The 13,340-nt window shown below is 39.6% G+C and overlaps 1 protein-coding gene across 6 annotated transcripts in view; it reads right to left on the reverse strand.

Moving 5' to 3' along the window:
- Positions 1 to 867: 867 nt before the first annotated feature.
- The window catches only part of ARB2A (ARB2 cotranscriptional regulator A), a 434,723-nt gene continuing 422,250 nt past the window's right edge, over positions 868 to 13,340 (reverse strand). For 5 of the 6 annotated variants that reach the window (XM_059175475.1, XM_059175479.1, XM_059175478.1 and 2 more), the window contains one exon: positions 868 to 3,882. In XM_059175475.1, coding sequence (XP_059031458.1) covers positions 3,740 to 3,882 — 143 coding nt within the window. In that variant the 3' untranslated portion in view covers positions 868 to 3,739. Of the gene's footprint in view, positions 3,883 to 10,701; positions 10,820 to 13,340 lie in introns of all 6 variants that reach the window. The other variant, XM_059175476.1, reaches the window with a different exon arrangement.

The following is a 13,340-nucleotide window of genomic DNA, read 5'->3' on the forward strand; positions in this document are numbered from 1 at the left end:
CAAGGAAGGAAGGAAGGAAAGTATTCAATTTTTGAAAGGGAGTACCTCCTGGAGTCTTTTATTTTATATTATTACAGCCCCTAATAAGTAATCATAAAATAACCACCACTATTATCCCCCCCTTTTTTTTTGCCACCCATATTTCAAAGATGAGAATATCTCACATTTATTTAAAGACATTTTCCCCTATAGAAGCATGGGGAAAGTTTTTGAGTAATTTTTAGACTTTCTGTGATAGTAATCTTTCTTAAATGAATCACAGGAACCTGTCAGTTTACAGTTATAAACTATGATTTAACAGGAGACACACATGTGTTTGGATTGGGACTCCAGGTAATCCAGAGAAACATGTGAAAAAAATTTAACTTATTAGCCCTGATAATATAGTTAACATATTTTGTCATCCAAACTCTCTCAAAGGAGTTAAGAAGGAAAAGCTGTAAAAAAATGTAAACACGATATTTTCAGATTAGATGTAACACATCATGGACCTATATAGGGACTTGGGAGCAATGTAATATCACCAGATTCCTTTGGAAAGCACATTTCTTTACAGTATATTAACAATGGGTTCAAATTTCTCTGTAGCTAAGGATATTTCAGATATTAAAAACAAACACCTTAAAAAAATGTTGGCTTATAAAAAAAAAAAAAATGTTGGCTTTGTGAAAGGTCCAAGCCAAACAGAAAGTGTTCAAGTGAAGTTAGGATGTTACCTTACAGCAACAGTAATAGTAATAAAAGCAACTATACGGTTTAAAATACTGATGAATGCTGTTCCTTCATCCTTTTTAAGTTTCTGCTTTTATTAACCTCTGTACTGTACACAAATAAATGAACCTCTGAGCAAGAATAATACGCCGCTGCTTGTTGGGAAAATTGTTTTTATTTTAAAATGGTAAACAGAAATATATAATATATATGAAACTCCTGTGCTTTACTTTTTTTTCTTTTTGTATAAACAATAATGCAATCTAGGTCGATGCACAAGGCAGAAACTTGAGAAAACAACAATTATTACAAATAGATTTTCTCCCCCCTTCAAATATCCATGAAAACTTTTAACGGCTGCATGTTTAGATACCTTTTTAAAGTTCTAAAGCCAGTATTTTGAATCTCAGATTTATCAACAACTCCTTGCTTCCCATTCCATTGCTCTAAGAACTGAGTATATAATTTTTTAAAAAGTCTACATTCTAACTTTAAGCCTCTACTCTCCTAAAAACCTGTCTAAAGAAACCAAAATGGCTAGAAGATCAGAGCAGAAATACTGTTAACACTTGTCACCTCCAAGCAGGCGGGCTCCTACCAACTGATTGTTGTTACTCCAAGAAAATTGAGGTGGAGGATATTACTACATTTATACCAACAGACACATAATCAACAGGTTAAAAAAAAAATCTGTACATTACGAGGAATCTTATCACTTATCAGTTGGCGGTCTCGGATGGTTTGCCTAGCTCTCTCCGGGCTGCTGCAGCTCAGATCCACAAGTAGAAATTACATTTGCACAACTTAAGTTTGCAAATAGCCCTCTATAGATGGTTAAACAAGGCTAACAACCCAGCAGTTTTAAAGTATTAAAGGCAATTAAACAGTGATTCACTCTAGTTGCAAGTAAAGGTTTTCAAAAGGAGAAGTGAGAAAACCGAAGAGAAGGAATAAGAGTGATTTGGTGTCTAAGCTGAGCCCATTTACTTTGCTCTAATTCAGGTGCATAAGCATCATAAATTTAGCACTACACAAGTGCTGGGTAGAAAAAAGCAATAAAATTAGTTTTTCTGTGAATACTTTCATATAGTCAAAACACCACACAATTTATAACACTTTGAAAAATATATTCAATCCGCATCAATTTTCAAATCCTCTCAAAGGAAGGTACCATTATTGTATACAGTTCACCTTTGCTTCTAAAACAGAAAAGATTGCAGACCAACATGCTTGACGTTGTTGGAGTTACACATATTAAATTATCCAGGTGTGGATAAAATGACGTTTTGATTTTTCCTGTGTTGTTTCTGCTAAAATAATATCAAAAGATATGTATATATGACCACTGAAAAAAGATCACTTTAATTTGCCATCATTAAAACTATAAGAACAAATTACTGTACTTATATACCAAACACAGATATTACCAGTTTTAAAACTTGCTGAAATCGGTTCATAATATAAAAACATTTTATCCATGAGGTGGTTATTTTAAGTTATTTTTTTCTGAGACGTCAGACAGTTCTAAGTCATTTTGGGTACATTTTATCATGTCCTCAAATAAGGCAGGCATATTGTTGCATATACTTTAAAAAAGGATGAAAAAATATTAAATTCAGACCCTCATCTGCTAGAAACAGAATCTTTACTAGGTAATTAAATTCAAGTAATTAAAAATTGATAATGTTAAGATTTAATATTTGAATTTAAAAGTCAGCAAAATCTTAACTTATTTTACCTCTTGTATTTCACAGTGTTGGCCAGATATTATTAGCAGGATTAAAGTAACTGTAGAAACTGTAGGGCAAAACCCTAGAGAGGAAATGGGACTACTAAAAATTATGCCACTGTATTGAGAGAAGAAAATCTTTCACACCAGGTCTTTCTTTCGCTTTCTGTGGGAGCAGAAACCTAAAAGAATCATTTTAGCCCCACTTGGCCTTTCACAAGGAAAGGTGGAACAGCACACAGGTTCATCTTCCTGATGACAATAAATACCATCCCGAACAGGGTCTAACTCCATGAAAGCTCAGGACAGTCGTTCTGGTTAGGGTTATGAACAACAACAACAAACTTTCTCCACATTAGGATTTAAAAAGCAAAACAAGTGTGCGATCTGAATTACAATGCCACTCAATACACATTATACATTTAAAAAGTAAAGTCAGTTCTAATGATAAAGTTGGAAATTCTGTTGGAAATGGGACCTTTCACCCTTAAAAGATTTGCGCATCATTACGTTTTGGTTTAAACAATCTCTTCTGAAATTAGAGACTTGTGTAAAACCTCGTATTCAAATGGCAAGGGTTTTCAGCGGTAATGTGTAATGGGTACTTTATAGATTTCTTATGCAAAGTTTTTCTTTAGGTCTTGAAATGAAAATAGATTGTTAGAGAACAATTTGCACTCCCAAGGCGACATAGTACATCACGGCATTCACGTTCTGAATTTAAATTTGGCTTTTCTGAGGAGGTTTGTGGGGAACTTCCTTTTAATTAGGGGAAAAAAAAAAAGAGGCGTAAGAAGCTCTTCGGCGAAAACCTAAAATGTAAGTTTGAAATCTAGAATAAAAGTTTGCTTCTGTTCGGAGGAAAAAACCGGACATGATCGAGGGGGGCCGGGGGCCGGTGCAAGCGGCGGCTGCGCTGCAGCGGGCGGTAGGACCGCGCAGACGCCGCTCGCCCCGCAGCGCCCGCGCGGGCTCCGTCAGGGCAATTAGAGGCGCGCCGGCCGCGCCGGGCAGGGCGCTGTCAGCCTTAATCTGCGCGCTGACGGGCAGCGCGAAGCCCGAGCTCAGCCCGCAGGAAGCACGACCAGTGAACCCATATTGCTTTGACAGTTGCACTCATCTAGAAATAATGCAAAACGCTATTTAGATGTATATATCACGACCCTGTGCTCTAGGAAGAAAACAATCTAATGAGGGGCTGGGAGTCTGCTCGCCGACAACAAGCAGTTAGGAGACGTGTGGATGCATGCTCGAGTGTGGTGCCTTGGCTTCCCCTCCCCCGTCTCGCTCGTTCTCCTCTTACAGCTCTTCGTGCTTTATTCTGTGGGAGCGCCGCGTCAGAGCCGGCTTGAGGGAACTGGTCTTTGCCTCAGAGGCTTCGGTAAAGAATTTGAAAATGGACGGGAAGCTCTTCCAGGAAGTTAGCTCGTGACGGTCGGTGCCTGCAAAACACACAGATTCGGTTACGAGGTGGCCTCGCTCGGTGCCAAGGCACAGGCCGCCCGCCTTCCGCCCCGGGAGCCCGAGCCCCGCCCTCGGAGTCCCCGTCCCCCGCGCTCCGGCGCCCGCTCCGCCACCGGCGCGCGTCTGCAGGCCCCTGGGCGCGGCCCCTCCAGGCCACACCTGCGCCCGAGGGTTCACTCTGCCTCCGCGGCCGAGGGCTGTCTACGTCCGCTCGCTGCGCTTCTCCGCCCGCGGCCCCCGGGCCCGCCGGAGACCTCCGCAGCCTCCCGCCTGAGGCCCCTTCCCGCCCCTGAGGGGGAGGACGCGGCTGCCCGCGGGTTGCCCGAGGCGCGGCCAGGCGGCCCCAGGGCCTCAGCCCCTCCGGGCCAATCGAGGCGCTCGGAGGGAAGGGCCACTCCCTCTCCCGCTTCGAAACCACCCACTTCCCCAGGCTTCGCGCGCGCGCGCGGGGATTGGTTTCCCCTGCGCGCGGAATCCGGCATCTTCACCCATCCCGGAGCACCCACGTTTCTCCGCTTCCCAAGAGAATAAAACAAATCGGATTTTTCTTGCCTCTCTCGGAAGCTGTGCCGTTAGACATAATTTGTCTCAGCGAGGTCACTGCGACCAAATTACATGGGATGCTTCAGGAAGGTTCAGATTTTTTTTTTTTTAAAGACTGTGCCTAGAACTGTCCTAGGAGGCTACATTTTAAAAGATTTTAGGGGCCAGTTTTAGAAAAGCTAAAAAAGTCTTTCCAAGCAGTGAGTACAAAAAGAGCATCTAGGCCTCCTATTTTGTCAGGAGGAATTCAACTTAGAAAATACAGGTTTAGTTTGTCACTTTACAGGGTTATTTTATTTTACCACAGCTTCTTTCTGTTGATGTACGGTGCTTTTCAAGTCAAACCTCCCTTCAGTTTAACATAGGCAAAAAACAAAACAAGCAGACAAACAACCCCCCCCCCCGCAAAAAAACCAGTGATGTAGTCATAAGAACAGATGAGGATATTAATCGGTTTCGACTCCTTGTGATAACATATCATTTTGCCAGTCTCTTCAAAACAATTTTTTAATTAAAAAATAAAAATAATAACGAAGACTCTACCATAGAAATAATGAGGGAATAGCTTTGAAACAGTTGAAATCACTTCCTAGATCACTCCATTATGCAGAGAGATACTGCCTGGAAGTCTTGGGATTCAGGGCCTCTGTCTGATACTTTAACATTGTTAATGATAATTCTTTAGTCTGTAATAGTAGGTCATTGCTATGGTTACTCTACAATGGTGCAACACTTTGCTTTCCCCTTCAGCTATTCGCTGAGACCTGGTAACCACATTTGTTGCCTAGCAACAGTTTTGTGACAGTATCACAATCTGGGAGTTACAACAATAAGGATGCTATGGCTGCAGTCGACCAGAGAGCAGAAAGCTACAGTCTGTGCATGGGACTAAAATGTGGGAGCTGGTCCTACCAGAGAACCCCTCTCTTAATGGGTGCCCTCACAAGGATGCTTTCTATCCTCTTCTCCTCTGCAATTTGGCCTTATGAACCTGCCCTGAGAACTACGATCTAGTGTTGAAGTCATATCCTGAGAAATATCTTCCAACACTACTGTATTCAGATTAAAAAATGAGGTCATTTGCTTACCCATTTTGGGCAAATTTCAATGTTACTCATTGGGAGAGAGAGATTAGTATAGGTTTATCCTGGCAAATCCTAAAGTGCCTGACTTGATTTTGACAAGTCTTCATAGAATTTTTTGGGGAAAAATTATTTATATATATATGCCTGCCCTCATCAATAAGTGTGCAAACTTTTAAGTTCTTTAATATATATGTAACACCCAGGTATTTATTATTATATTTTTCACTGATTTATTCATTTGACAATCTTAAAGAATTCTTTTGAATTTGGAGGCATTCATATTCTCCAAGCCCAAGTAAGCAGTTCTAGATATGCTCAGACAAACCTACTTTGGGTATATTTGAAAGGGGCCTAGTTTCTAGATAGGTTTATGAAATTCCTGTTCCTATTTCTATGGTGCTTGCAAATCTAGTTTCATTTCAATAACTAATTGCACTTATAATAATAAGATACTTCAAAACCAATTGTATTTCTTCCTTTTGAAAGACTATTCTCAGATGCATACTACATGGCAGCACACATCCCCAAAAACAGTAAGAAAGAAAGAAAGAAAGAAAGAAAGAAAGAAAGGTGTTAATTGTCTTCTTTTCCTTTCTCATTTCCCATGCTTCCAGACTGATTTGGCATTTCCTCCATAGTGATTACACTTACACTTACTAGTGTTACCAAGGCTATGATCAATTTGTAAGCTTTCTCAGGGAATTCTTCTCATAATTCCTCCCACCCCTTGAAAACCAATTCAATCTAGGAATCTAGAGGGACCCAAGGAGTCAATGGTCTGAAGCAATTTTAACTCCTTTATTTTTTTCTTTCCTGGTGACAATCTTTCTGAAGGATGAACAAATTTCCCTGGTGATAAAATCACTACAAAAGCTTTTTAGATTTAGCTTATGATGACTCTCTGCTTGATTAGTCCTGGGTTGAAAAGACCAACGTCCCTGAGATAACTGAGTACCTGCACTGGCTCTCAACATTTACCCCTGCAATTTAAGAGTATAAATAATGAGAATGTGTGCTCTGTAAGAGAGAGGGAAATCGGTGGGAGTAAAGGTAATAAGCAAAGTGGGTTAGAAACTGAACTACAGAGAACCGAGTAGGGGTAGGAGAATTCTTCCTTAATTAAGGAGTAGTAAAGTGAATATTTTATATAAAAAATGGCTTTTTAGAATTTTTTGAAATAGGTTTTTTTTTAAAAGATTTTATTTATTTATTTAACAGCGATCACAAGTAGGCAGAGAGGCAGACAGAGAGAGAGAGAGAGAGAGAGAGAGAGAGAGAAGCTGGCTCCCTGCTGAGCAAAGAGCCAGATGCGGGACTCTATCCCAGGACCCTGAGATCATGACCTGAGCCGAAGGCAGAGGCTTAACCCACTGAGCCACCCAGGTGCCCTTGAAATAGGTTTTTAATAATTTTATTAAAATAGTAGTTGGAAATTAGGTAATTGCATATCCACCTGGGGCTACACATATACATTTCAAGAACATGTCTGGAGATCCTTTTCAAAAAGTCAGAGCCAAAGTTCAATGAAAATATTTACAAATTAATATGAATATCTACCCATAGCAATGCTTAGATTATGGAAACTTTTGAGAGCAGCTTTCTAGTAGTTAAAAAATACACCATTTAAGGAGAAATGATTCAATCAGGACAGAAGCACTAACCCATAAAAGTGGAAAATTCAGGCTAGTCAAAAAAGCATCCATTTATTGATAAACTGCAATGATGTGTAGGTAATATGGAAAATCATTCAAAATAACAAAACTAACCATGTTACTTGAAGGATATAAACATGATTTTTAGTTTTTCCTTTAGGACAACTTTATCCTAATCAAAAGCTCCTCTTTTTAGGGACAATGAACTTGTTTTCACTTTCAGACCCCCACTTTCTTAATCTAGAGAGGTTCCCATATAGGAGTAAAGGGTTTCCCATATTAAATACCCACCATGTTCATAGGGGAAGCTTTTTGTATCTTTCTGAGATTGGCAGTCTTGCTCTTTCTGGATAATTCACTTTGGGGGCAAATTCAGTTTCCTAATCCATGGAATCAATTCAGTATCAAAATAAAAAGTACAGGGTCTCAGTGTTTCATTACAAAAAAGTGCCTTTGTTCAGTCTCAATAAGTGATTCTTAATGTGCATGGTAGTGGCTTCTGGGGCATTTAGGAAATTTATAGTGATATTTTTGGTGGTCAGGATGGTTGGTAAGAACTATTGGCATTTAGAAGAAGACCAGGGAAGCTGGAAATCCTGCAGTTTGCAAGGCAGTAGAGCACAATGAAGAATTGTCTTGCACCCCACACATCTTCCTTCCTCCCTCCTCTCCTCCCTCCTTCCCTCCCTTTCTTTGTTTTAAAGATTTTATTTATTTATTTGAGAGAGCGAGCTGGGGTGGGGAGGGAGAGGGAGAGGGAGAAGCAAGCAGACTCACCCCACTGAACAGAGAACCCCACATGGGGCTCAATGCCAGGACACTGGGATCATGACCTAAGCCAAAGGCAGATGCTTAACCAACTGAGACACCCAGGTGCCCCCCACATCGTTTGCAAACATTCCACCAGCTATTCATGTAGTTGAAAACTCTGTTTATAATTATATGGGATTAGAATTTAGATGTGTTTAACAAATACTCTCAAAGTACTTTTGGCATCATTTGAACATACACAGAATTTTCTAGGAATCCGACTACCATGTAAATGGAAGGGATTTTGTACTTTATGTTGTTCAAAATATTAATAAGCAAGAGTGGTTTATATAATTACCAAGAATGGTTTACCCTATGAAAAAAATCTCATCACTGATGGTATCACTGCCCATGAAAGTTGAGTCACCAATAAGCACACCCACATCAGCCCGCATTTGTAGCTGTTGAATCCGTGGTGATTTTATGTACAGGACTAAGTAACTGACTACTGTTATTATGCCTTCTTATGTAGAGTTTCTAGAGCACTTAAAATGTTGATATGCATATTATTTTTATTATGAGTTACTTTTCTTTTATTCCTTCTATGTGTTAACTAGAGCAATTATAATAATCTAGCTATCTTCTAAGTAGGTGGATCATGTTATCTTTAGAATTAATTTCAAGATAATAAAAGTACTGTGTAACATTTGTTTTAATGGGAGGTATTTAGATGATCAGTGTCATCTTAAATCAAAATGAATAGTTAATTATTTTTAAAATTATATTATAGATTAATTTTCCCTATAATCTGAACTCCACTCTATCTCTTTTAGCCTATACAGCGCAGAGAATGCCTTTTATTTCTCTCAATGTTTCTTCCATAGATATTGTTTGTCAATGATGTTATTCACTGCGAAATAACCAAAAGGTAGGGACAGGAGATCCTCCATAAAATACTACATTGAGGGCGCCTGGGTGGCTCAGTGGGTTAAGCCGCTGCCTTCGGCTCAGGTCATGATCTCAGGGTCCTGTGATCGAGTCCTGCATTGGGCTCTCTGTTCAGCAGGGAGCCTGCTTCCCTCTCTCTCTCTCTGCCTGCCTCTCCGACTACTTGTGATTTCTATCTGTCAAATAAATAAATAAAATATTTAAAAAAATACTACATTGAATATTTATTCTTTACCTATACCTGTTTTAAAAAAAAATGAACTGTAGCGAATTTCAAAGTCATAAAGATAGCACAAATGGTCAAAGGGATCAGAAACTTAAAGTATGAAGTATGAGACTGTATATCCTATGAGAAAGATCAAATTGCTAAAATGTGTCATTTGTTTTCCCCAAAGACTATATATTTTGAAAAAAGTGTCTTGTAATGGAACTGAGAAAGAGGGAGGCTACATTTATATAATAGCATTTAGAAATTAAAGAAAAAATGGTTGGAAATAGCACTGAGAGTGGAATGCTCAAAGAATAGGATAAGAGAGAAGAAAACATTGCTGTATCTTCTGTCTTGTCTATTCCCTGTGATGACTTCAATCCAAGTGTTTCTTACAAGTCTGCCTTGTCCACACTCCTCTTCACTTGATCTTAGTGCTTACATATTTTTTGGGCAAAAACTATGCCAAAATATGCTAGTAAGTTAGCAGCCAAAATCCTGATGTTTACTTTGGCAGATGTAGACTAGTCTGAAGCTGTACCTCATTTTACGCTGTAGATGTCTTAAAAACTTATATGTAAATAGAATTTCTGTAAATAGAATTTCTTTAAAGGAAGAAGTGGGTTAGTTACCTCTTCAATGAATCTTTTAATAAAGTCATGAAATGTCTGGGAAAGCAAATAATCATCCTTCAAGTGATATTACACACACACACACACACACACACACACACACACTGCAGACACAGACACTACACACACACATACAATTTGCCAGAGATGAGGTTTACTAATATAATAATGGACAGTCTAAGTTCTCACCAAAGAGATAATTTAGAAGAATTTCTTGGTCAGCTATTTGCTATTCTAATTATTGCTTGTCGCCTTATTTTACATGGTCCTAGACCAAAAGGTCATGGAATAATTTCAACAATCTATGCATAATTTACATTTTACGGTCTGGTTTGGAATAGGGAATGTAACTGTTGACAGAGTCACTACTGAATACAAAACATAATTTTTATGTCTTTGTTTTGGGGCATGGGAAACTAGCATGTGATCCCCATTCTCTCACTGACAATCTCCAATTCCCTCCCTCACACACAAAAAGTTTTCCTTTTTAAAGCAATGGGTAATGAAACAATTTTGTTTCCTAAGATAAAGGGGAAGAGGAAAAAAACCTAGAAAGATATGAAACATTAATATTAACAAGATAACATGTCTATGATACCTTCAAAATGACAAGGTTTGATTTTAAAAATTGATCTTTAACAAGAAAAAGGAATATGGGCAATTAGGAAGTAATGAAGACCCTGTCAATATAGCTATGTTGATAATAACAGGTAAGGGAATTCTTGAGAAAATCTAATTTATAAAAATCAAGAGGTCTGTAATATGCATTATTGAGTCCCACTGGGATTAACTAATGAACTTATGAGCTCACCAGCAGTTATTTTTAGAGAGTTATAAAGAATTAGAGAAATATCAGAGCACTGAAAAATAATGTGCCTTCTAAAAAGAAATAAAACGTAACTACTAAAATTCATTTTAAAATGAATTCTAGAGCTTCTAAGGAGAACATCATTAACCCCCCCCCCCCCCCACAACTTACCAATATTTGGACAGAGAAGGGCTCCTAATGGAGACTCTCCCAAGTTAGAAACCGGAAGTGTGAGACTCAGCCACTGCTGGGGGATGGTAAATGGAGTGGGGTGGACTGTTCACTGTGACTGTGTGACGAAAGACAAAGTAGCTTACTAAACATGTTGCATTGTCTTGTTAAATTGTGTAAGAAATAGGCAAATCTCTTTCCATTGTATTGAAAATGCAATACTGGTTAAAGCTGAAATTGTTGAGGCCTGAAGGCAAGTTGTCAAGCTTAACTGGAAATAAGAGACAGGCTGAAACAAAGACAGAAACTCAGTGGTAGAAACTTTTGAGTCACTTGCAGCTTCTGGGCATCCTGTTCTTTCCTTCAGCTTCTTTTCTAGATCTCTCATCTTTGGAAGAGGAGCTGGAGGTGGGGTGGAAGGTGAAGTGGGGGGTGGGTATGGCACAGGACATCTTAAGACCCAGGAAACAACTCTGGGCAGCCGACTTACTCTAAGGCAGAGCAGACAGCCTGCAGTAGCTGTGGTTCTCTGGCATTACACCTAGAAGACCTCTATTTCGAATCAACTGCCTAACCAATAAAAAATGAATAAATATATTTTTATTGCTTCAATTGCCTATCAAACCCAGATAGCTGGTGTAGAAGTGCTTTCTTTGGTTTTAATTCTTGTCCCATGTACTACTCCTACTATTGCCATAAGGCCTGACCTCCAGGGATACTGTTTCCTTTTAAAATTTGAGCGTAGGTGTGGCAAATGCTCCCTTTTACCAGTTTCCCTTTGTCATTTTCCAAAGTAACTTTACTAAGGGATTGTAAGAGAATAGAGCCCTGAACAAAGGAATGCACAGAACCAAAAATATAGTTATTTCTGTTAAGTATAGTTATTAGGAATAATAATTCTATTATTCCTAACACAATCATCAGCGAGGAGCTTTACTGGAGTCCTTCCTTCCTTCCTTTTATTTTCTTTCTTTCTTTCTCTCTTTCTCTATCTATTTTCTGGACTCCATTTTATTTTATTTTATTTTTTAAAAGGTTTTATTTATATATTTGGCAGACAGAGATCACAAGCAGGCAAAGAGGCAGGCAGAGAGCGAGGAAGGGAAGCCGGCTCCCCGCAGAGCAGAGAGCCTGATGCAGGGCTTGGGGCTCGATCCCAGGACCCTGAGATTATGACCTCAGTAGAAGGCAGAGGCTTTAACCCACTGAGCCACCCCTGGACTCATTTTAAAACTACGCTCTGCCAAACAGGGCTGGTACCACCTGACAGGTATCTTGTCAGGCTTCCCTTTCTCCTGGCTTTTCTGTCTGTTACTAGAAGATACCTATGACTTACAGCTGCTAGTTTCACTCTGCAGGTATGGGGGAAGGGGAGGAGCTAGAGAGAGTGGAGGAAGTGAGGGAGAAAGGGAAAGAACTGCAAAATACTTCCCTTATTTCAAAGTCAAACCAAACCAAACCAAACCAAACCAAACCATTTACTAGTTGAAATATTCTTTTGTGGTCCTCCTCTCTCAATCATGGAGTCTACTCTAAATAATATACATTTTTAAAGATTTTATTTATTTATTTGGCAGACAGAGATCACAAGTAGGCAGAGAGAGAGAGAGAGGGACCCTGGGATCATGACCTGAGCTGAAGGCAGAGGCTTTAATCCGCTGAGCCCACCCAGGAGTCCCTAAATAATAATATATTTTGTGGACAGACAGTTTTTCCAGAGATTCTGTGACTGATTAATTTATACATTCGTACATGTATTTATTGTTTGTCAGGGACTATTTCTTGGGGCTGAGGACGCAGTGGTGGACATGATGTCAAAATGCCCCACTCTTACAGAATTCATGCTAGTGCAGATGGTAGATAATAAACAAGTAAACCAGTGAACATGACCATTTCTGAGAGTCAGAACACTGTGCAGAAAACACCACAAGGGCATGTGAAGAGAAAGAGGAAGGCATAGAGGTGGGATGAGGGGAGACAGTCATCAATTTAGAAGGGGTGAAGACTTCTGACTTGAGACCTGAATGGCAAGGCAGACAAAGGTCTGGGGGCAGAGTGCAGCGGCCGAGAGAGTTCTGGAGGAGCGGGAGCAGGAGCAGGGGTTCTGAGGAGGAAAGGGCTTCTCACAGTTGAGGAACTGAAACACTAGAGTGCTGGAGCACTGTGGGTCAGGGGGAAGTGGTAGAAGACCACTTGGGTAGCTCCCAACCCATAGAAGTCCATAGTGAAAGGTTTGGATTTTATTCCAAGTGCAGTGAAGGGGCTGTTTGCAGAGTTTTGAGCAGAGGAGAATGAAATCTGACTTATGTTATAAAAAAAAATACAGGGTGATAAGTGAATGGTGAATGGATTATGGGGAGTTCGAATGAAGGACTACATTCATCCTGATTGCATTTATCGACTCCACCCACCTCTAGAGTATTCTCCGGGGCACACTCTTCTACACACTTCGGAGTATAAAATCCCCTTACTGCTAGTTCACATAAATAAATTAATGATATAGTAATAGTAATATGCAGTAAGAGTTGAAAGAGACTAATAAAATAATATTTCCAAGAACTGAATACAAAACGGAGTTGAACTACAAAAAGCATTTCCCTAACAATTTTGCCCTTGTGATTTATGCTGATACCTCTGCT

Source organism: Mustela lutreola, chromosome 5, assembly GCF_030435805.1.
Source record: "Mustela lutreola isolate mMusLut2 chromosome 5, mMusLut2.pri, whole genome shotgun sequence".
NCBI classification, from domain to species: domain Eukaryota; kingdom Metazoa; phylum Chordata; class Mammalia; order Carnivora; family Mustelidae; genus Mustela; species Mustela lutreola.